The sequence below is a fragment of the Convolutriloba macropyga genome, chromosome 7 (assembly GCF_964194025.1).
Source record: "Convolutriloba macropyga chromosome 7, txConMacr16.3, whole genome shotgun sequence".
Lineage (NCBI taxonomy): Eukaryota > Metazoa > Xenacoelomorpha > Acoela > Convolutidae > Convolutriloba > Convolutriloba macropyga.
The window spans coordinates 67,518,480-67,544,333 of NC_134474.1; the positions used below are offsets into that span (position 1 = coordinate 67,518,480).

At 35.9% G+C, this 25,854-nt stretch overlaps 1 protein-coding gene and 1 non-coding gene across 3 annotated transcripts in view; one reads left to right on the forward strand and one right to left on the reverse strand.

Annotated features, from left to right (window-relative positions):
* LOC142343277 (ovarian-specific serine/threonine-protein kinase Lok-like) overlaps positions 1–25,854 on the reverse strand; it is a 413,485-nt gene that overhangs the window by 49,754 nt on the left and 337,877 nt on the right. For both annotated transcript variants that reach the window (XM_075395067.1, XM_075395068.1), the window contains exons 3-8: positions 24,802–24,907; positions 18,552–18,682; positions 14,025–14,112; positions 13,803–13,868; positions 12,075–12,168; positions 359–554 (exon numbers count right to left, since the gene is read on the reverse strand). In XM_075395067.1, coding sequence (XP_075251182.1) covers positions 359–554; positions 12,075–12,168; positions 13,803–13,868; positions 14,025–14,112; positions 18,552–18,682; positions 24,802–24,907 — 681 coding nt within the window. The remainder of the gene's footprint in view (positions 1–358; positions 555–12,074; positions 12,169–13,802; positions 13,869–14,024; positions 14,113–18,551; positions 18,683–24,801; positions 24,908–25,854) is intronic.
* On the forward strand, positions 20,704–20,775 carry Trnad-guc (transfer RNA aspartic acid (anticodon GUC)). The gene has a single exon. It is a non-coding gene; the product is annotated as a tRNA-Asp (tRNA).

Here is a 25,854-nt window from a genome sequence, read left to right on the forward strand (position 1 = left end):
AAGCATCCCAAGTTACAGATCACGTGCCATAAAATAGTAAATCATTGAAAAAAAAGTCATTTTGAGGGTGCATGTAATATGCACCCACTAAGCTAGTGGGTTGGGTGGGGAGATCTGCGGGTTCCTACTAGGGTCCCTATGGGCAGGCAGTAGGGTGGAAAAGAAGCAAATTCATCCCACTTTAGACATACATGAATTAGTTTTTAATAAAACGCAGCACTCGACCAGCCCAAGAAAAGGAAAAAAAAAACAGAAGGATCTTTTTCTTTTCCGCTTGAGAACTCTCCTCTTAGTTCGAGATTAGATCAGAATAGAGGCAAAACAGAATAGATCCCAAAAATTAATGTTGAAAACTTACATGCTGTAGCTTCTTGAGTATGTTGACCTCAGTCATGACGTCATTGTTGAGAGAGTTGTGTCTAAATACTCCACTAGAAGTGGCCGAGGGTGCGACTACAGTGCTCGTGAATGACTTCTTGTCCACCACTTTCATCGCATACTGCTTAGAGAAGTCTGCTTCCAAAAACACCAGGAACACTTCACCACACGCACCCCTGATAACAAAAATTCCACAATAAATAGACTAAAGTCTACGAATTTCTCTCGAACGACTGTCGGGGAGGGAGATTGAGAGGGCAACCCGTGGGTGTGAGGTCGAGCGTACTTTGTTGAGGGTGGACTGAGGCGAAGGGGGGGGGGTCAGGACAAAAAATTGGTCAGGCAAAAATATAAAGACCACAGGAATAATATAATTGCTACAATGTCGTTTGAGAGCAATTAAAATTGATTGGAGCGAAGTGAGGAAGTGAAACCTCTTGAATGTTTTGGCTTATAAGCTGAAAAGCAAAATGTTTCACGACTTTGAAACAGAGCACTGAACATTTGATTTTCAGACGGATATTGAATAGTGGTTTTGTGAACCAAATTTGGATCTATTCTGTTTCGGTCCCCAGTGTTTTTTATGCCCGCCTATTAAAATTTATGTTTTGTTATATATCACGTTACTATGTAAAAATTAGCACGTTTGCCTCGGGCGTAAAAGTTAAATGCCCACTAAGCTGGGGGGGGGGACGGAATAATTGTTTGATGGTCCAGAGCTAACCCAGGCGGCCGCGACCTGTTCTTGATATTGTCTGATGACAAAGTCAGACACGATTATTGGCAGACCGACTTCATTCCATAAATCATCATCACGAGTATAGTTTCTATTTATTTTATTTCGTACAACGCTTCCTTTTGGTTGCTTATCAAACAAACTAAGCCCTTCGACGAATTCACTTGTCAGTTTGTTGGTTGGAGCAAAAAATTTTCAGCACTCACAAACAAAAACGTAGAATGACAAATGCGCACTGAGGTTCAGTTACATTGCTCTAGTTCTTAAGTAACAACGAGATCCTTTGCATACGTTTCTTAAGGCACTCTGCAACATAGAAGTTCCAGTAGCAGCCCACGAAAACAAAACAGATTTTTAAATTCCGTTTGAAGAGGAACAAGTATTATGTGAAAATCACAGATGAGCTTTCTAACCCATTTTGTAGTCAGCAGACACGGAAAAAGGCATAGTGAAATCGGACTTCTAGAATATTAGAAAAAATCGAAGTTTTTTTGCCTTCTAAAAATTTAAATCAATTTTGACTATTTTACGACATACAGAGACATTAAAAGCATTTACGGTTTAAGCCCACTCTAAGGCGTCTTCAACTACCAAGCTAAAGGCATCTTCACTACAAACACTCACTAAAATTTTTCACAAAAGCAATAGAAAGCAATTATTAGTTTTAGATTGAGAGCAAATTACAATCCAGAGCCATTGCGGACTCAATAACTAACGTCAAGCAAATTGTAGTCATCAACAGGTGGGCAACTTAATTCAATGGCTGAAGCCTAGATAAATTTTTGTTGCAAAAACATCCCACCCGTGTGGGCTTCGAACCCGCAACCTCCGGCCCCCTCAAAAGAAGTATTCTCAACTCGCCTATCACGCCATTGGGCTCTCTTCAGCCACAATCGCCTTTACTTGAGCAACAAACTTTACTTCGTAGTGAGAGATACGGAGATCACTCAAAAATCAAGAAGAGAAGCGTGAAAAAATTACTTGAGAAGTCAAAGAATGTTCGAAAGAATTTAAAAGGCACTCAGCACTGAGAAAACAATTACACAAGTAGATCTTTAGTCGACCTGAATATGTTTTGAGGATTACCCGTCAAAAAATATAAGTACAAATAGATCTTGAGTAGAGCGGAATATGTTTTCCGGGTTACCCGTGAACCAGTTTTAATAATGCAGATTCGAAAGCGATTGTGCTTATTGAGGCAAAAAATCATATAATAGTCTCAACCGTGAACCTTCCATAAGGAACATCAAGAAATTAAGCCCTTCCCTCTGTCATTCCATATGTAATTAATGTTGTTAATCCTAGAAAATAATTATAAACGAGCAAACAATAATCTTTGAAGGTACAACCCAACGTGACCAATTGCAATGTCGATAAATGGGATTGCCAAAACCCCCTTAATGGTACTTCGTGACGATTCAATGAAAGTTCAAAAACGGTACGCGGACAATGGCAACGTTTTCTGCTCTCTTGATATCATGGAAAAACGTTTTCAGTCGTTAAAAAACATGGTCTTGCTTTTGGTTATCATCTTGCCAAGTGCCATATCATTACCAACGAACCTCTTTACAAAAAAAAAACACAGGACCTCTTTGTAAATGACGAGGTGGAAAAAGTGGACGGTTGTAGAGTTTTAGGCAGTGTAATAGTTTCTGATAATGCACAAAAAAAATTTGTAGCGAGATCACTAAGACAGAAGAAATCTTTGTTAAAAATAGACTTTCATGCCAATCTTTGTCCTTAAAATTTTTTTAATCGATCGTCCACATCATCGAATCATCATAAATTGACCTTCCTAGCTCGTACAACCCCTAACGACGTGTTAAACGACTGTGAGAAATCAATCAACGGTGAGGTTCTACCAAAAATAGTAGAGAAACCCACCGGCAATCAAAAACACCGGAATATCTTTTCGTTGCCAATAGGTGAGCGTGGCCTAAACATCCGTAAACCTGAAAACCGTCTTAAAGAACTAACGATCAGTTCAATTTTCACATCTTTTTTCCTATCCCTGACCAAAGCCGAACTTAAGCAATATCAAATCTCTGATGAAATAAAAAGAGAAGTTTGGTGTAAAATAGAAAAATACAATTAGGAGCAAGGCATAGTGAAATAGGACTTTTAGAATATTAGAAAAAATTGAAGTTTTTTTGCCTTCTAAAAATTTAATTCAATTTTGACTATTTTACGACATACAGGGACATTAAAAGCATTTACGGTTTCAACCCACTCTAAGGCGTGCTCAACTACCAAGCCAAAGGCATCTTCACTACAAACACTCAATAAAATTTTTCACAAAAGCAACAGAAAGCAATTATTAGTTTTAGATTGAGAGCAAATTAAAATCCAGAGCCATCGCGGAATCAATAACTAACGTCAAGCAAATTGTAATCATCAACAGGTGGGCAACTTAATTCAATGGCTGAAGCCTAGATAAATTTTTGTTGCAAAAACATCCCACCCGTGTGGGCTTCGAACCCGCAACCTCCGGCCCCCTCAAAAGAAGTATTCTCAACTCGCCTATCACGCCATTGGGCTCTCTTCAGCCACAATCGCCTTTACTTGAGCATCAAACTTTACTTCGTAGTGAGAGATACGGAGATTACTCAAAAATCAAGAAGAGAAGCATGAAAAAATTACTTGAGAAGTCAAAGAATGTTCGAAAGAAAATAAAAGGCACTTAGCACTGAGAAAACAATTACACAAGTAGATCTTTAGTCGACCTGAATATTTTTTGAGGATTACCCGTCAAAAAATATTAGTACAAATAGATCTTGAGTCGAGCGGAATATGTTTTCTGGGTTACCCGTGAACCAGTTTTAATAATGCAGATTCGAAAGCGATCGTGCTTATTGAGGCAAAAAAATCGTATAATAGTCTCAACCGTGAACCTTCCTTAAGGAACATCAAGAAATTAGGCCCTTCCATCTGTCATTCCATATGTAAATCATGTTGTTAATCCTCGAAAATGTTTATAAACGAGCAAACGATCTTTCAGGAAGGTACAACCCAACGTGACCCCTTGCAATGCCGATAAATGGGATTGCCGAAATCCCCTTAATGACACTTCGTGATGATTCAGTGAAAGTTCAAAAACGGTACGCGGACAATGGCAACGTTTTCTGCTCTCTTGATATCATGGAAAAACGTTCTCAGTCGTTAAAAAACATGGTCTTGCTTTTGGTTATCATCTTGCCAAGTGCCATATCATTACCAACGAACCTCTTTACAAAAAAAACACAGGACCTCTTTGTAAATGACGAGGTGGAAAGAGTGGACGGTTGTAGAGTTTTAGGCAGTGTAATAGTTTCTGATAATGCACAAAAAAATTTGTGGCGAGATCACTAAGACAGAAGAAATCTTTGTTAAAAATAGACTTTCATGCCAATCTTTGTCCTTAAAATTTTTTTAATCGATCGTCCACTTCATCGAATCATCATAAATTGACCTTCCTAGCTCGTACAACCCCTAACGACGTGTTAAACGACTGTGAGAAATCAATCAACGGTGAGCTTTTACCAAATCTAGTAGAAAACCCCACCGGCAATCAAAACACCGGAATATCTTTTCGTTGCCAATATGTGAGGGTGGCCTAAACATCCATAAACAAGAAAACCGTCTTAAAGGACAAACGATCAGTTCAACTTTCACATCATTTTTCCCTATCCCTGACCAAAGCCGAAATTAAGCAATATCAAATCTCTGATGAAATAAAGAGAAGCTAGGTGTAAAATAGAAAAAGACAATTAGGAGCAAACTGAATAACGAGATTCACTCACCTGACTTAGCAACTGACGAAGGAGCATCAGCTGGTTGAACGGTATGCAATTGAAACGATATCAACTTGAGCCAAAGAAAAGCGGGCTTCGTGATGGCATTGACGTTCACTATGGTTGGCACCCAGTAAGGATGCCATCGTTATGCGCATGCAGTGAAGATTTCCTTTGTGGCACATATATGCCCTCCTGGCCGAAAAGAGGATACATCAACAGGATACATAATGAATTTTGCGATTCCTTTGCGAAACTCATTCATAATGTTCAAGTGATGTCAGTCATGATGTTGATATCCAACCTCATCTTCAGCCGTTGCAAGGAGAAACCTTTCCTCTTAAATCATCAATTGATGATGCTAGATTAGACATCAAGGCGAATGGACTTTAAGGATCCGAGTTCAACAGAACAAAGTTTTATGTTAAAAATTTCAATCCGCTAGCTAAAAGTTGCCACGAAAGCAGTAGCAAAACCTAAAAACATCACCAATCTATAGAAAACAACAAAAATAAACAAAATTGATGCAGAGAAAGCAACGTTTCGTTCACTTTTTTTCGTTTACTGGTGCAGCTGGCTGATCAGCTTCAAAAGCGCTGAACCAACTAGCATGGAACTTTTCTACAAGAAAAAAGGATAGCTACGCTGACATCATGTCACATCTCAGGACAAAAATCAGCTTTGCTCTCCTAAGGAGTTACATCCTCCGCATTCGAGGATCTAGGACACTTAGGCGGCGCGAAAAAGTTGATGCTTCAATGAGATCCGCTATTGAAGAAGGGAGGGTGTTAATTCTTTCATCTGCTTTCGTCATTAGTTGTTTGTTTTCAAGACTTGCCTATCTTTTGTTTTAGATTTTTTCTCAGTCTATGTTTAAGTGTAACATTATCATTTTATTGATAGATTTGAAAAATACGAAATGTACAAAAACATCGGCGCAAATAGAATTTTTCATAAATTTGTCAAAAGTATTAAATAGTCACGCACCTTTGAAAAACAGAGTGAAAATAAAAAGAGCACAAAAAATGGCTATCGAAAGAACTGCGTAGTCTCATTAATGAAAAGCATCGTGTGTTCAATGAACGGAAAAAGATCCTAATCAAGAGCTCTTTAACAGTTACAAAGTACTGAGAAACAATGTTAATCAAAAATTACGTAAGGCATCTAAACATTATACAAAACAATTTTTCGAGAATCTCCAAACTTCAAAAGAACAATGGAAATTTCTTAAAAACCAAAATTAACTGAAACAAACAGAAAAAATTGCGAAAATGAAAGAAGGCCATAACGTAATATCAGATGAAAAAAGCATTGCTTACTATTTGAATAATTTTTTGCCCGTCTTGGACTTTACAAGGGCAAAATAGTTGCTCCCTAGTTGCCCTCGTTTAATTTTAAGGGAAATCAATTCAATTTCAAGCCGGTATCCAGGAGAGAACTATACAAAGTTATTGACAAACAACCAACAAAAAAAATCAGCTGGACCATATATGTGGCACATATATGCCCTCCTGGCCGAAAAGAGGATACATCAACAGGATACGTAATGAACTTTGCGATTCCTTTGCGAAAATGTCATTCATAATGTTCAAGTGATGTCAGTCATGATGTTGATATCCAACCTCATCTTCAGCCGTTGCAAGGAGAAACCTTTCCTCTTAAATCATCAATTGATGATGCTAGATTAGACATCAAGGCGAATGGACTTTAAGGATCCGAGTTCAACAGAACAAAGTTTTATGTTAAAAATTTCAATCCGCTAGCTAAAAGTTGCCACGAAAGCAGTAGCAAAACCTAAAAACATCACCAATCTATAGAAAACAACAAAAATAAACAAAATTGATGCAGAGAAAGCAACGTTTCGTTCAGTTTTTTTCGTTTACTGGTGCAGCTGGCTGATCAGCTTCAAAAGCGCTGAACCAACTAGCATGGAACTTTTCTACAAGAAAAAAGGATAGCTACGCTGACATCATGTCACATCTCAGGACAAAAATCAGCTTTGCTCTCCTAAGGAGTTACATCCTCCGCATTCGAGGATCTAGGACACTTAGGCGGCGCGAAAAAGTTGATGCTTCAATGAGATCCGCTATTGAAGAAGGGAGGGTGTTAGTTCTTTCATCTGCTTTCGTCATTAGTTGTTTGTTTTCAAGACTTGCCTATCTTTTGTTTTAGATTTTTTCTCAGTCTATGTTTAAGTGTAACATTATCAATTTATTGATAGATTTGAAAAATACAAAAATGTACAAAAACATCGGAGCAAATAGAATTTTTCATAAATTTGTCAAAAGTATTAAATAGTCACGCACCTTTGAAAAACAGAGTGAAAATAAAAAGAGCACAAAAATGGCTATCGAAAGAACTGCGTAGTCTCATTAATGAAAAGCATCGTGTGTTCAATGAATGGAAAAAGATCCTAATCAAGAGCTCTTTAACAGTTACAAAGTACTGAGAAAAAAGGTTAATCAAAAATTACGTAAGGCATCTGAACTTTATACAAAACAATTTTTCGAGAATCTCCAAACTTCAAAAGAACAATGGAAATTTATTAAAAACCAAAATTAACTGAAACAAACAGAAAAAATTGCGAAAAAGAAAGAAGGCCATAACGTAATATCAGATGAAAAAAGCATTGCTTACTATTTGAATAATTGTTTTGCCCGTCTTGGACTTTACAAGGGCAAAATAGTTGCTCCCTAGTTGCCCTCTTTTAATTTTAAGGGAAATCAATTCAATTTCAAGCCGGTATCCAGGAGAGAACTATACAAAGTTATTGACAAACAACCAACAAAAAAAATCAGCTGGACCATACATGTGGCACATATATGCCCTCCTGGCCGAAAAGAGGATACATCAACAGGATACGTAATGAACTTTGCGATTCCTTTGCGAAAATGTCATTCATAATGTTCAAGTGATGTCAGTCATGATGTTGATATCCAACCTCATCTTCAGCCGTTGCAAGGAGAAACCTTTCCTCTTAAATCATCAATTGATGATGCTAGATTAGACATCAAGGCGAATGGACTTTAAGGATCCGAGTTCAACAGAACAAAGTTTTATGTTAAAAATTTCAATCCGCTAGCTTAAAGTTGCCACGAAAGCAGTAGCAAAACCTAAAAACATCACCAATCTATAGAAAACAACAAAAATAAACAAAATTGATGCAGAGAAAGCAAGGTTTCGTTCAGTTTTTTTCGTTTACTGGTGCAGCTGGCTGATCAGCTTCAAAAGCGCTGAACCAACTAGCATGGAACTTTTCGGCAAGAAAAGAGGATAGCTACGCTGACATCATGTCACATCTCAGGACAAAAATCAGCTTTGCTCTCCTAAGAAGCTACATCCTCTGCATTCGAGGATCTAGGACACTTAGGCGGCGCGAAATAGTTGATGCTTCAATGAGATCCGCTATTGAAGAAGGGAGAGTGTTAGTTCATTCATCTACTTTCGTCATTAGTTGTTTGTTTTCAAGACTTGCCTATATTTTGTTTTAGATTTTTTCTCAGTCTATGTTTAAGTGTAACATTATCATTTTATTGATAGATTTGAAAAATACGAAAGGCTTTACGAAGGCCTAGTGCCATGAGGGCCTCAGACCAGCCGATATGCACCAAGTTTTGGGGAGGGGAATTACTTAATTTAGTTTTTTTGAAAAAAAAACAAAAACTAAACATAGAGTTTAGTTTAGTTTTTGTTTGTAAAGGGGAGAAGTTGCCTAATTCAAAGGTCAATCAAATCATACTAAAAAACCAAAATTTAAATTGTGTCAGATTTAATTTAATAATTTGTTTTCATTTGGGTTCAGTTTCATCAACATTACGTACTTATTATCCGTCATATCAATTATTCTGCAAAAAAGTGAATATTGAAACAAACCCTGGCCCAGCTCAAAGAGAAAAATTGAAAACAATAGACCAGTACAACAAAGAAAAGAACAGAACAGATGATGATCTCATGTTCTGGTACATGAATTGTAGAAGCCTAAAAAAATACAAAAAGTTATCAAATTTTTTGAGAACTCCCGACCAGTTGTCATTCCTAGCTGTTACCGAAACATGGATAAAAGAGAACAATACAAGATCATCCAGATTCTTTTCTATGCAGTAGTCATCAAATTATTCACCAGCCGAGAACATCATTAACTGAATTGGAAAGAGGGGGAGGTGTAGGCATATGGAAACAGCAGTTTTCAACCAAAATAAAAAATGACTTGAACACCATCAACCGGAGTTTTTTTTAAAATCATAACAAATAGAAGTAACTGAGCCTCTAACAAAAAACTGCTCATAATTGTGGCGTATTGTTCAAACGTAAACCATTCAAAATTCTTCCTTCATAAAATGACATCAGAAATTTTTCAAATGTTTACTCTAGCACTGACAATCTAATCCTGTTTGGAGATTACAACATAAATATACTTAAAGAAACTGGCAAACAATCACTAAACAACTTCATTGCAGATAACGGGCTTCAGTACGTCAACACAAATAAAAGCAACATGGACAAAAGGAGAAAAAATTTCTTTATCCGACCACTGCTTTATTTCAAAAAATCAAATCTTCAAACAGATATAATCGAGTCAATACTTGAAAATAATCATTTCACTATTGAATATCAATCATCCTTGAAATTAGAATGGAAACAGCAAAAGACGGAATATTTAATGCGAGATAAAAGGAGACACACAAGAAGTTAAGTTTAACCGCGATATTGCTTTGCAAGACTGGTTACCAATGTACAAAAACATCGGAGCAAATAGAATTTTTCATAAATTTGTTGAAAGTACTAAATAGTCACGCACCTTTGAAAAACAGAGTGAAAATAAAAAAGGAGCACAAAAAATGGCTATCGAAAGAACTGCGTAGTCTCATTAATGAAAAGCATCGTGTGTTCAATGAATGGAAAAAGATCCTAATCAAGAGCTCTTTAACAGTTACAAAGTACTGAGAAACAATGTTAATCAAAAATTACGTAAGGCATCTAAACATTATACAAAACAATTTTTCGAGAACCTCCAAACTTCAAAAGAACAATGGAAATTTCTTAAAAACCAAAATTAACTGAAACAAACAGAAAAAATTGCAAAAATGAAAGAAGGCCATAACGTAATATCAGATGAAAAAAGCATTGCTTACTATTTGAATAATTTTTTGCCCGTCTTGGACTTTACAAGGGCAAAATAGTTGCTCCCTAGTTGCCCTCGTTTAATTTTAAGGGAAATCAATTCAATTTCAAGCCGGTATCCAGGAGAGAACCATACAAAGTTATTGACAAACAACCAACAAAAAAATCAGCTGGACCAGGGTATATACCGTCCTGGATATGGAAAGATTGTAAGTTGTCCATTGGAACCCATTTACAGTTCGCTATTAACGAATGTATAAACGCAAACACATACCATGATATTTTAAAAGAAGCCTATGTCACTCCCATCTATCAGAAAGGTGACAAGCATAACCCTGAAAACTATCGACCATTTTCGGTCACTCCAACATTGGCAAAAATTTATGAAAGACTTCTCTTGGAGCAAATGTCGGAACATTTAGATATGAATAAAATAACAAAAATCAATTTGGTTTCCAAAAAAATTCGTGTCGTCATACAATAATTGCCCAGACAGAGAAAATAAATCATGACGTTGAAGAAAAAGATTTAGTCTTAACCATCTTTTTGGATTTAGCAAAAGCTTTAACTCAATATCCTTGGACTTTTTGTTTCAAAAATTGAAAATGGTTTTGGAGAAAACGCAAGAATCTTATTGAATTCGTTTCTAATTAACAGGAAACAGTGTGTTAGAAAGGGAATAAACGAATCCGACTGGACAATTACAGATCACGGTGTTCCACAAGGTACTGTACAAGGACAACTAGTATTTTTACTTAATGTTGATGACTTCGGTGAGGAAATAGAGAAAAATTCGAATGTTTAACAATTTGCAGATGACAGCAATTTTATGTCATGAAAAAACTGAACAGTGCTTAGAAGCAAAGGCTGAAAAAATATTGATGGAAACTGAACAATATATGAAACAAAACAAGTTTACTCTAAATGAAGGAAAACAGAAATAATGGTTTTCAAAAATGAGAAACTACCAAATGTCAAATGCGTTGAATTTAAAAGTCATTCATTGAAACCAACAGATGAATGCAGATACTTAGGTGTTATTCTTGACAAAGAGTTGACACACCAAAAACAACTTAATAATGTGATCAGCAAAATGGCTTTAGCTATCAGATCAATTTAATTGGTACGCAATCAAATACCTTTAAAGGCTCGAATAAATCTCTTTAGATCACTTGTTTTATCGCATTTAGAATTTAGTGCAATATTTTTTCAAAGTTTGCTATCCTACTCAATTGACAGAATAAACAAACAAATTAGAATGGGCATAAAAGTTTGCTTTATCGAACAAAATATGACAGTGCTCATAAACTACTTCTTGAAAAAAAAATACTTCCCACAGAACTTCAATTAGCAAAAACTTCATTAAATAGACTTTTCGACATTGTCCAACAAACAAACATACAAGCCCAAAAGAAATTCAGAATAATCGGAGACGTTGAAATTAAAGTAAATAATCGTACATGATTTTTATTTTTCTCTCAACAAAATTTAAATCAAAATGGAGTCAAAATTGAATCATAAGAAACTTCGTTCGGAAATGGAATGAACTTCCAAGAGCTCTGAGAAAGAGAAAATCAAAGAAAAAATTTAAAAAAGATTAAAAGGAAGAGATGCAAAAAAGACACGAACTAGTTCCAATGGATGAAAAAAATTGACGGCTTTTAAAGTTTATTTTTTATAAAATAATTCACGAAAACTAGAAACTGAACCTTAGTTTTTTTTTAAATATTATATTTAGCTATTCAAGGGAAAGATGCAGTATGTTTGACTTATAATATTACCACATGTAACTTTAACCTTGGGGTTATACGAATTTTTGAGATTAAAAAAAACAGCACAAGTAGATCTTAAGTCGAGCGGACTATGTTTTTTTTGTGGGCTACCAGTTCAGCAAATTATTATCTGGCAAATAGAAACAAATTATTATCTGGCTTTATATAATCATGGCCGGATCATCACTTTGGATAGAACAATCATGCCTCAAAAGATCTCATGGTCTTCACTTCATACAATTTTCTTTCTAAGCGATTTTCTTTCTTCACTGATCAATTGAAGTCGTTTTTACTAACTTTCCGAGGAGTTTTGACACGAGGTATTTGTCTGTGACTTCGGAATGGAAAGAGGATGCACCGCCTGATGATTTCACTGACACGTACATGTACACTAAACACACAATTTTTCATATATTAACATTGGTCAGAGGGCTTTTCAGAAGCACCAAAATAGGCAAATTTATCGTACAAGACGGAGCTTCAAAGACTGGATTTATTAAGCTAGTGAGTATTTCTACAGAAGGTATTTTTACAGAAGTACTGCATTCGGAAGACAACACTCAAATAGTTTTCCAAAAAAAAATAATTTTCTTTTTCAGAGATAATGAACAATTAAATTGGGCAAATCTTGGTTGATCAAAAATATTCTAAAACTAACGGTTAATCTTCAATTAAAAAGAATTGCGATTAAACCTCATTATCTAATCAATAGCGCTACGGCTCGTCTCTACAAATAACTCTCCAAACCATCGTTTTTCGTAGCTAACCATAAAAACGGAATACTTACTACACTACAGTGAATAACGTTTTCTATGCACGCACTTTTTAAATTTTGAGCTGATTTGAGAAATACGGTCAAATCTGATCTGTTTAGAAGTAACTTGAATCAACCGCTGTTCTTTCGCGTGATCGCCAATCGAGCAAGTTTAAGTATCTTAAGTTAAAGTTTTTCCAATGAGTGTGAAAACATACCCGGCAGATTGCCGGAAAATAGCCGCCGTTGACTCAAATAAGCATTATTGGGATTGAAATAACAGTAGATATTGAAAAAAAAAGATTTTTGTACAAAAACATTTTTTAAGTCCGATTTATTTTGATGGCATTTCGTAGTTGAACATACTTCTGTTTCTTAGAGAGAGGCTACAGGGGCTACTATCAATAACAATAAGCATTAGAGATGGTAAATAAGACTAATAGGAACGACGTTCAAATAGCGGGCATCTAAAATTGGGCTTTATGGGTTTATCCCGTTTCTATTTCTGACATCCATTTTTGTACTATCCCTGTTCATTTTGAATTGCTTTGCTGAGTAACTGATGTTCAAAATCACTTTTAGCAGAATGAGAGAAGAGAGAAACTAGCCTAGAGAAGTCAAAAAGATTTCACGCAAAATGAAGAAAAGGCGGCAAAATGAGGTAAAGCGAAACATTTTTTTATTCGACGAAGTAAAAAAACATAGCGAGACAAGTCCTGACGTACAATTCAAAGAATTTTCATTGACTAAACAGAAAACTAGACCTAGAACGGACTATGAATGGTTTGGAAAAACCATTTAGAAAAAAATCCGATCCAAAAAATCGAAAAAACAGTAAACATCAAAGTGAAATTGCCGCATGTGAACAAAAAACCACTACCGATAAAGCGAATTTTTGTTCAAACACCGTATTCTCACTCTACTTTAAAATTAGAGCGAAAAAATTTCACGCCGCAAAACCACTCGCTTTTTCGCTCCTTTTCCTGTTTCGGCGTGACCAAAATCACTACTCCAATTTGACTTCAAAAATCATGAAAATGTGTGAACAGATTAAAAAAAAAAGACAGCGCCCCAATACAATTCAAATTCTTTGAATTGTAAAAAAAAATAGGAGCGCTATAATAGCCGGCTGAGAAGATGAGGGCGGCTATTAATAAGATACTTAAACTTGCTCGATTGGCGATCACGCGAAAGAACAGCGGTTGATTCAAGTTACTTCTAAACAGATCAGATTTGACCGTATTTCTCAAATCAGCTCAAAATTAACTAACCTTTGATTGCGTTTGTTGCTAGGGAAATCTCGTCGTTTGATTGCAACACGTGAAATTTGTTTTTACCTGAAACAACTGCCATATCTGAACATTCAAAATGACATTTGGAACTATTTCAAAAAACAAAAACGTTTTAATTATATCGGGTTTAGCGTTATATTTTCATTCATGGTCAAACAAGTGTTAGAAAATCTGGGATAGAGTGGCGAGTGAATGACTGACCGACTTTCTTGCCATTGACTAGAGTGCCGTTGGAACTGATGTCTTGCAACACTACATCGAAGTCATCAGGGTCTGCACTGCAGGGTTGCTGCAACAGACGAACATTTTCAAAAAGGTAGCTCAGGAATAGGAGATTGTCATAAGATACGCTCAAATTGAAATACAACAGTCTTCAAATTGTCATCAGAAGGCTGTCCAATGTGAAACATAACCGGCAGATTTCCGGAAAGCAGCCGCAATTGATTCCCATAACCCCGATTGGGATTGAAAGAACACAAAAAAATGGAAAAACTAATTGATGTGAGAAAACTTCTCTCAAGTGCAAATATTCATTTTGTTGTTAGATTTTATCCTGTTACTTAACGAGAGGATACAGGGGCTAGTATCAATACCAATAAGAATTAGAGACGGTAACTAAGACTTATAAAAATAAACTTCAAGTACCAAGCAGCTAAAATTGGGCTTTATGGGTTTATCCGAATTCTATTTTTGATTCCGTGATTTGATTATGATTCTGTTCATATTAGATTGCTTTGCTGAGCAACTGCTGTTTAAAAGCATTTTGAGCAGAATGAGAAAACAATGAAACTAGTCAACAGAAGTCAAAGATTTCATGCAAAATGTCAAAAAAGCGGAAAATGACGTAAAGCGAAACAAACTTTTATTCGACAAAGTAAAAAACATAGCAGGGCAAGTCCTGAAATCCAAGGCAACAAATTCAATGAAGATCTGGAAACTGCTGTACCTGCCCAACTGCAGATCAACTGAACAATGCCAGCCAAAAAGAAAAATCTCAAAAATTGACAAACTAAAATAATCAAATAAACTGAACAAAAATATTATCATACTAAAACTTTGGAAGCTTTTTAAAAATCCCCATTAACACACGCACGGCCAATAAAGGTAGAAAAAATCAAGAAATATGACAAACAATTTTTTTGTTAAAAAAATTGCTAAATTAATAGACAGTTTCTTAATTTCGAAACATTAAAATGTTCAGAACCAGTTTTTGTCTCTTGAATCTGTCCATTAACCAGCTACAAGACTTAAAAACGTTCCATTGGCCCGTAAAGGTTGCACAGCGTAAAAAAAATACAAAAATAAACACAACGGACTAACGTCGGGCGGAACACTCTCAAACGACCGGCGAGCGGTTCCCTTCGTCAGTAGCTAGCCACGATTTAGTGAGGCTAGCTTTAGCTTGATTGACGGGGCGGGCGTGCGTTGAGCGCAGCGTGTTACGAACTAAAATTGCGTGTTACGACCTGAACGATGTGCAGGGGTGGTGATTGGGGGGGGGGCTGATGTCGGGGATGGGGGAATCAATTTCTAGGAAAGGCCCTTGACAACATAATTATAAGTCTCCAAAAAAGTTTCTGTGAATCGCATACTTGTAGACTAGTGAACTCAAAGGCTCTAAAAGAACATAATGCCCACTTGGCGGTACCTCATATCACGTTTGTGAGGAAAAACAGTCTTAGGGCTCGCAAAAATTTAAAAAAAAAACAACAGGATTATTATAATTGCCACAAACTTTGTTTGAGAGCAATTAACAATGATTTCCTAAAAAGTGATGGTTAAGTCATTTATGATGAAACATTTCTACTATATTTCAGCGTTAGTGATGGTAGAAGATGATATCACGCCACATAACAGCAGCTGATGTGCGCCATCAACAAACGAGTTTAGGAAGGAGAGAGAGTGTGAGAGATAAAATGTAAACAAGAAAGAGAATAAAAGAAGCCCTAACCGACACACAGAGAGAGAGAGAGAGAGCAAGAAATATTTTCAATGATGGCATTCGACTCAGCAAGTTCTAGTTTTTCTAGCGCTGTTAGTAATGAAATAGAGAAAACTGGTCAGTGCAAAATTTACCAGAAAAGTTTCCAGATTTCGCAATGTGAAAAAAGTGCAAAACCGTTTTTTGTCTCTGCAGTTCTGTCAACCTATCTGCAAGACTTAAAAAGTTTCCTTGGCCAGTAATGATAGTTAAACTCAGGAAAAGACAAAAGTAATCAGAAAAATTTTTGAAAAATAGCAAATTTTAAAAAAATCTTGCCTAAATTCGTAATATTAATATCTCAATAACCATGTGAACCAATTCATTGTCTAAAGAGACCATCCAGTATCACTATTTCAAGCCTTAAAAAACTTCACTGGCTCAAAGATCGAAAAAAACTTAATCAAAAATTGCTAACGCTCGAGTCCTTAAAATATTGATAACCATTCCACTAACTCTAGAAACCGTGCAGCAGTTTATTATCAAACCTTGGGGAGGTCCCTGGTGCCAAAAAACTTGAAAAGAAAAAGTAATATTTTTTTAAATTGTTTAAATTCGTGATATTAAAAACTTGAAAGACATTCCATTACATCAAGAAACTATGCAGTATCCGACTATGAAACCCTTATAAGGTTACTTAGCTCTTGGGACTGAAGAAACCTAAAATGATAAAAAATTTTGAAAAAACTTTAAATGCAAGTATTATTTGTGATATTAAAAAGCTGAAAACTATTCCTTGGCCAGCAGAAGTTTTTCAGAGGCTTATTATCAAACCCTTAACGAGGTTTTTAAGCCCTTGGACTAACGTTAATTCAAGACCAATCAAACAAACAATTCGACAAATGACAAAAAACGTGGAAAAACTGCACTATTTTGGGCTCAGAAACGCTTAAAAATGACCTTTTAACTTTGAATTAAAGCGTTCCCAGCAATTGCACCACTCTAAGCAGTTGAACGACTACTAATACCAGCTTTGGGCCTCTAATGAAATTTTATGCCCACTGGGCCTCACCTGTTTATCCCGTTATGAAAGATCAAAGTCATTGACAAAAATGTGAAAACATCTTACAAAAAAAGACAGAGCCTCAACACAATCCGACTGTGGATTGTACAAAATAGGAGCACAATGAAAATGAGAAGCTGAGGGCGGCTATTATTAAGCAATTAACTGCTCTTTTCTGTTTAGATAGAACTTAAACCCCCGCTTAACTGTTTTACCATATTGTTTGCATTTCATTCACTGGAAAATGCAATTAGGTCACAAACTGTTTCCTAAATATAAGAACGAAGAATCGGAATTAATACTGCTACTATTTCTGGCATATAATGTAAGCACACAAACATGACCGCCTTGCTTTTATTATTTAGGTGCTTATCTTACATTCAAATGACATTCAAACTTTTTTTGACAACAGACGGCAAACATCTATCCAATTTACCACTACTGTCGACCAATCACCGGAAACCAAAAAGTATCTCTTTGTACTAATAATGAGATTACCATTTGAGGGTCCAAACAAAACAGATTGGTTCTATAGGAAAGATTGTTTACTAGGGCTAAGTAAAAAGAATTTGAGTAACGGCCATTCAAAACCAGTCTTTATATGTTTATCTCGTTTCTATTATTGATTTCCGTATTCGACAATGACTCCGTTCATTTAAGATACCCTCCTAGTAAGTATTTCTTCCATCTAACTAAATTTCTGCGAATTAACTAAGTCTATCAAGTTTATTTACAATGACAATTTTTCAAAGAAAAAGAACTACTCTGGAAAACACATTTTAAAATATAGTCAAAGCTTCAAAATAAAAAATTAAATGGTCAAACAGGCAACCAAACGCACAATGAGTTGCTACCTTAGGTGAGAAAAGCCGTTTTGGTCAAAGTTAAAGCTGAACCTAAAAACAGTGCTTTGAAAAGGCCGCATGTGATTTGAAAAAAAAATGTTTTTACACCTACTTTCTCTCCATTTCTCTGAAAATATTGCAAAAACAACTCCCAAAAAATTTATCTGCTTAGCAGATTGGCTTAAACACTTGTTTGCACGTGTGGCATTTGACTTTACACTGCAAACAGAAGTCACAAAAAAACACGTCACCATTACTCCTCTTTCAGTCGAATTAGATCACCTTAACTCCTCTTCGGTTGAGCGGAGTGGACGGGTGGGGGGGGGGGGGGGGGGGTCAAACTCTCAGAACCAACCTTCGCACCATGAATTTATGACTCCTCCACAATTTCGGAGAATCGCATACTTAGAAACTAGCAAGGCTCTAAAAGAACTCCTCAGCGATTCAATGCTCTCAGGTCTTTACCTGTCTATCCCGTTCTTCATGACATAAAGTCAAATGGCCAGACAAAAAATCGGTACCACGAAAAATTACATTAACAAAGACCAGCAAAACTAACATAATTGCTAAACACTTCGTTTGAGAGCATTTAATCTCACCACGGAATCTAAATGTTTGTTTAAAATGAATTAAAAACATCATTGAAGAAAGCCAGAATCAATCAACCCCAAACGGGAGTTCCTTAGTCACACCCAAGTGAGTAGAGTATTAAGGATATCCAAGTACATATTGTTCAGACGGGTCTTTCGCATTACAGCCCCCCCCCCCCCCTATAGTGCTGGCAATATAACCTATACCCCCATAACCGTTAAGTAAACCGAAACCGGGGGGAATAATTTCATAGAGGTAGAAGGATATAATGCGAAAGAAGAGGTCAGACGATGAAGGGTATGTATTACCTTGTGTATAAGGAAGTGTTTCTTGGAGATGACAGCGAGGGAAGATTGGGAAAACGCTTCTGTGCCAAAGACACAATCACATTCATCACCATCCTTGCCAAAGATATACTTCTCATTCGGATCTACTAGCACTGAAACAAACACACGCAAACACAATAATACAATAGCAATTCACTATCTACATAAACGATTTGCCATTAGGTTGCAAAAAGCCTGATGTTATTCTGTTTGCAAATGATTCAAATCTAACTGCTGTGGAATGCAGGCATTTGAAGTCCAACAAGACTTTCAGAACATAAGCAAATGGCTTAATTCAAATAAATGAGTGTTAAAATTTGGATAAAACGGTACAGATCGATCGATTTCAATACAACAGCAAATGCGTCAGAAATTTTTTTTGACTCTAGGGAAATAAAAAAGAAACCAGTTTTTAAGTATCTCGGAATACTTGTTGATTCTAAGTTATCTTTTGTCAGTCATACTGAGGAGGTTAAGAGGAAGTTAAGTAAGCAATGCGGTGTTATTGCGAAGCTGAGACATTTTGTGCTTTGAAAGTTATTAAAACATTACTATGAAGCTAACATTAGACCGATTGTTCAATATGGAATCTTAGTCTATGCCTGCTGTAGTTATTCTGCGCTCCTTCCAATGTTTCTTTTAAAGAAAATGGAGTTCATTTTCTTTAAAAAAAAGAATTGAGTCATTTGAAGACATTTTCTTAAAGCACTCCATATTGACTGTTTATGATCAGCACGTTTATGAAATAACTATATTCGCTTTCAAGGCAATCAGTGGCCTTCATTGTGAGGCTTTTTGTAATGAAATATTTGAACCTTATTCCATAGAAAGAGAAACAACAGTATCGGCAAGTAGGTTACTCAAACAAATTAAAAAATAGAGCGCTGTTCAATCAAATTTCAAGCATCAATACGATACAATAAATTGAAAAGCTTAGGAATTGTTCCGGCGGACTTTGAACCAAAGACGTTTAGCGAAATTTCTGTTTTTTTGCCATAAGCGGAAGGATTCCTTTTTTAGTTCGCAATCACAAAACTGCTGGATTTATATTTAGCAATTAACTTTTGTTTCACAATGTCTATCTCCCAAACAGTATTAAGTTAGTAATTTAAGAGCTGATATTTTCATGAAATAGTCAAAATCTGTTTTTATAGAAGTAGCACATTTAATTAACTTGCGTACAAACATAAAAAAATTCAACGAAACTCATGAATATTCAATCATAGCACATGGAAAAACGACGATTTAGTTAGTGCGCTTACGCGGAAAAAACTGCTTTGTAACTGAATTCAGTTTGTTCACGTTATTCAAGGAAGCGAATGTGCCTTTAGAATGTACGTTTAGAAAATTAAACTTAGAAGTAAATTTATCGACAATTTTCTCCAATTCTGAATCAAAATACAGATGTTTTGCTTTTGCTTTTTATATAAAAGAACGAACTACCCGGTCAAACTAACATTTTGGTTAAGCTCCTCGCTTGAATGCGAATGACAATCAAATGTTTCCTCGGATCTTTTCAACAATTGCCCCCCCCCCCTTTGGTACCTAGTAGAGAATCGCCTCCCCTTTTGTGCTATACTTTACCACAATATTACTTGGCCTACACTTTAGATAGCCGAATAATAGTTTAAGCGCAATTGCGGACCGCTGTTCATGGCCATGCCTCTCATGCGCTGTGGGATGTAATCCGGAAATCGCGGGTCGGTTATCGCGGCGAAGCCGCGACGCGCGCGAAGCGCGCCCACCGACCCGCCAGTCGGAAATTCTTTTCGCTTTATATTCCGGTTCGGCTAATTGCTATACCACGGTGTATTTTATTATATTCAGTTTAATAATATGTGCATGCGTGGAAAGTTATTAGTCGTCTCTGATTGGTTAATAAATAGCTCGCTTAAATTCTATTCAAGAATAGCCCCCCCTTTTGCAAAAGGGGGGGCAATTGTTGAAAAGATCCGTTTCCTCTAAAACAACTTATGGCATTTTTGTGTGATAACATCATCAACTCCATCAGGAATTTGCTCTCCATCAGGTCAGCTCCTACAATTCATGTCGTGAACCTGCTGGTCTAATTTGCAGATTATATCATCATTGCAGCAGAAGGGTTTTGAAATTTACGCAAACCGTAACAGTCAAGTCTCTGTTAGTATAGTGGTGAGTATCCCAGACTGTCACTCTGGAGACCGGGGTTCGATTCCCCGACAGAGAGAGCTTTTGTCAACTTCGAGATCACTAACTATGTACAGTTTTGATAAATAAAGACCAATCATTTCAGAATACTTAGCGCACAAAAATGTTCAGATCTTGGAGATGGTTCTCCCTGTAAAAGATTGTCGAATCTTTTCCGGTTGTGTCCCCCCCCCCCCCCGTTACAGAGCACGCGCCATTGCATAGTACATCATTATGCAAAAATATGGCACGTGCGTCTGGGGGGGGGGGGGGGGTGCAAATAAAATGCGCCCACTAAGCTGGGGGGGGGGGGGGGGGGGGGAAAGCTCCAGATTGTCTATGAAAAAATCAGAGCAAGAACTTGCGTTAGTTGCCGCACACTGGCTAATGCAAAGAACCGAGTGACGGCGGACGAATGAAATGCTCTCACGACTGGAGAGGGATTTATTTTGGCAGTAAGTAGCTTAAAAACGACTTCAAAACAGTTTTCACCACAAATTCTGTCTCCTCGGCAATTTCAACGAACTGTACACTTAGAGCCAATGAAAGCCCAAAAAGCATTGCGAAGAAATTTAGTGCCCCCGGGTTCTAAAAGATTACCTCGTTTCTTCGGACAAAAATTCAAATCGGTCAGACGAAAACCGCTTAAGCATAAAATACCAAAACCAATAAACTTAAAAAAATATTAATCAAAGATGCGTCTCCTTATTTATGCATGTATGTATTCTATCCTTCCTTATTCACCCGCAGAAAAAACGACCACCATAGGTCAGAACAATCATCGCATTCTTCTTTCAAGAAAACGGAGATGAAAATTTTAAAAAATCTATAAGTTTTCCATTAATCATTTTCAGGTTGACGGCCAAATCATGACAGAACATTTTTTTTCTAAGTAACGGCTGGTGACACTCGGACAAAATTTTTGTCTTCAGACAAACGAAAATAGAATTTTCGTTTAGAATAATTCTGTTTCATTTGGCAAATTTTCTAGAAATTCTTTCAATCAACTTGATACATGCAAGCCAACTGAGTGCATCGAAAAATGGTGGTCAAAAATTCTGTCAGAAAACCTCAGAAAATTGTTAAGAACGGTCATACAAAATCCTTTACTTAGATAACAAACACGAACACCACCTCAGATTAAAAACAAGAATTAAGTGTGATTATAATCAACTAATTTTTGGTTAGAAAACCCCACGGAAAAAAACACGCACTTCATTTTAGAAGCGTTTGGCCAAGCTTCACGGGTCATGGCCATAACTCAGCGGCCCGTGGGACTTGATATGAAACTATCACAACCGAACAAATTATCACGACCAAAAATCAATTTTAAAATGGGGCTTTATTTCCGTGTGGGTTATGTTCCGTGGGGGTTTATTTCTTATCTAAAATTAACTGTTTTTTCCATGGGGTTTCATTTCCTAGACCAATTTTGTATTCAATGGAAATCGATATTAGCAAAACGAAAACAAGAGAAAAGGTAAAACTTGAAATATCTCATTTAACTTATAGAAATTGTTTCTAAAGAACTGTATTCAGATTAGCAAGAAATCTATGGTCTTATATAGAATTTTAGCAGCAAACATTGCTAGTTCAATTCAAAATCAGTGAGACTTAGATTAAAACCAATTAACTGTGATTCCCACCAATTAATCTCCCATTCAATGGAAATCGATATTGGTAAAAAAACGAAGCAAAAGAGGTTAGTTTGAAGCATCTCACTTCTAATTAATAATAATTGTTTCCAAACAAATGTATTCAAATCAACAAACAAATCGATGGCCCTATTTAGAATATTAGTACCCAGCCTTGCTATTTTAATTCTAAATCATTAAAAGACCTTTGAAACGTTCTGAGGGTCAAAGTGCGAAGCAATGCTGTTTTATGAAAGCCGAATTTGTCCCTAAAAATTCTTCAAGAGGATTCAATTTTTCTTCACATCAACATTCAAAAACTCTGACATCCATATATACAACTATACAAAAATTAAATGGTTTCATGAAAAAAACAATTGTCCTATGAATCAGAGAAATAAACCGGACAATTTTCTCAAAATTATTGAAAGGCAGGAAAGTAAAAAACATAACATTTTTAAGGAGGCTAGTTTTTTCTTCAAGGCAACAAAAATTGTAAGAGCTTCATGAGAAATCAGTTAAGTTCTCCGTAAGGTTTTTTTCTGCACGATTTTTCATTGAATTTCAAGTTTTTCAAAAATTAGTTTCTGCAATTTTTTCTATATTTTTGTATCCTGAGAGCTCTATTTTTGCTTCAGAACCAAATTAAAACGATAAAATATACCAACAATTTTTAGAAGGTTGGCTGGCCAAATAAAAGATTATTCGAGCTCAGGTGTCGAGAAAATTTGAGAAAAGTGACCTTTCGGAAAAATGTGCCCGGAACTGTTCCTCTAAATAATACAAATATGAAGTTAATTTTTTCAACATTGTCTGTTTTTTATCCTTTTCCCAATCTTTTGGATTCCTGGAACAATAAAAAACTAATAATAAAAAATTCGGAAAGATAAAAGTCTGCATTTTAGAAAATAAGGTTTTGGAATGTTTAGAGAAATTAAAAAAAAATTGCTGTGTTTTTAACAGAACATTCAACACTAACCAAATGTACATCTAACCAAATCTCCTAAACATGAACTGTTGTAATGCTCAGGGATTTCAAGTTATTTTTTATCTGGAAGTTACGTATAATCGTTTTCAGTACATCAGTTGCCTAACAGTAATCAAGCAGAAAATTAACTTTTCCTCTCTTTTAATTTGTTCCAATAGATGACAATAACAACCTCGAATTTACTTTACAATTTAAAACGTTATCTGGATAGTTCCAGAAATATCTCGAAGAGTTTTTTTCTGTAAAAAATAAACTCCGAAGAACTTTATAATTACAAACTCTCAAAAAATACAAAATTTACTGAAAATAGAGTTACAGCACGTGAATCATGTCAATCACGTTCTTTACATCACAAAATTCGAAGACGCGGCTGCTGAAAATTTATGCAAAATGGTGATACATTTTGCATAGAAACTGGAACATACTGAGCGCTTCCTTATCTTCCATTAAGAAAACACAATTCATAAGCCGTTAAGAGTCGAACACCGTAGTTTGAACAAACATATTAAAAAAGAGCAGCCATTTTGACTCCCACGAGAGCTTATCACTTTGAATATTTGCACTACCAATTTGAAGAAGGCCGCGCGGGTATCGCAGTCAGCGGTCATAGTACTCTAGAAACGTATGACTACAAAGTATAAATCAAATCAATCACTTGAAAACTAGTAAAAATAAAATAATTAAACACTTAGGGTTCATTAATTAAAACAACAGTTAATTGCCGGTACTGTCAAAACAATAACAGCATACATTTATACCAGGCTCACTGTCTGAAAAACCCTTATCGGAAAATAAGTTCAAAAATATATGTCATGTTTAGCCTGACTACGAAAAACATACAGAGGGGGTAATACTTTGAGAAAAATTCTAAATGACCAGTAACGAAAAACGACAATCTAAACATAAACTAATGTCGGAAGAATTGCTCTCGAACGACAGGCGAGGCAATTTAATTCAGGGGCTATAGCCTAATTAAATTTTTCTTTATGGGTGCAAAAATATTTGACCACCATGTGATCCCAACCACGGACTTATCGCTCCCTCACCAGAAGCACTGCCCACTCGGCTATCAGGCCTTTGTTTTTGCTGTGCTGCAATCGGTTTTATTTCAGCAACAACCTTCACTTCGGAGTGAGAGCAATAGAGATTACTCAAAAATGAAGAACGAAAGCGTGAAAAAGTCACGTGAGAAATCAAAGAATGTTCTAGAAGAAAAGCGCAAAATGGTCAAGCGAAAAATTTGCATAAAAAAGACAAACACGTTTACACTAATTGCTACAAACTTCAGTCGAGAGCAATTAAAAATATCTTGTTATAACACGAAAAGTTAAGATAATTATAATAGTTATTATCCTACATAAAACACTTATCAGATCATACACGATTAACTCGATCACAACCTATGGGCATGATTTATTGGATACAGTTGAACTGAGGGACTCACCCATTTTCTTGAGTTGTGAATTGAGGGGTATGAGGTGCGCCCATGTCTTCCCAGCCTCTTCTCCGTTATCCTCATTTTCAGCCTGTAACTCATCCTCCAAATCGTCCTTTAACGCAACAGAAAATAGTCTATAACAGTCATTTTCATGGTGCAACAAACAAGGAAGATCGGCATCATGTGTTTGCACAGTAAGTTCCGACCAACTTGCAAAATTGGTCCACCAGAATTAGTACCATGCTTAAAAAGGGAGATTAAACTGCAGCAACTATATAGGGATGTCACTTCTCGTGATTGCCTTCAAAGTCCTCGAAAGTATGTGCGTGTGTGAGTGTTTTTGTGGCGATTTAATTAATTTTTTTATTCGTTTTCTTTTTCTTTTGGAAATTTCTGTTTCCCTGAAGGCGACGACAGGTTTTTCACGCAACTATCCTTAGCACAAACTGCCATTATTGTTACATATAAATGGACTAAAAAAGTGAAAACCAAGAATATCTATCATTTCCAAATTTTCATAGCGAAATTTAGCAGCCGGAGGGATGAAACGAAAATGTTGAACATGACAGCAGACCTTCTTTAAAATAATTTAGCTTTAAAATAATTTTAACTCGAGATAAATTGGAGTCTTTGCTAAAAAAAGCAAAGTAGCAAAACTGCGCAGATCATTGAAACGTGTTCTAAAATCTAAGCAACAACAAAGCAAACAGAAACAATGCTGACAAAAAACTAAACAATTTAGATGAAAACCAAAAAAAACCTATTGATATCAAAATTAAATAAACTTCTAAAGACTTCAATGATATTTTAAACGTCGATGTTTTGTGCAAAAATGATTAATTCACTGACCTTCGTCAGTATTACTTTCTCGAAAAGCACGCTTTGTTGTAATGGGATACTACCAAACAAACATCAGAAAATGAAAAAAAAACAACTAAGACTTTCGAGGCGATATATCATAACAGTAGGGTAATATAAACCAGCAAAATTCTGACAAAGATTTCAGTTTTTGTCATATTCGTTTTTCAAAAGGTTACCTAATGATCAAATTTTCAGGCA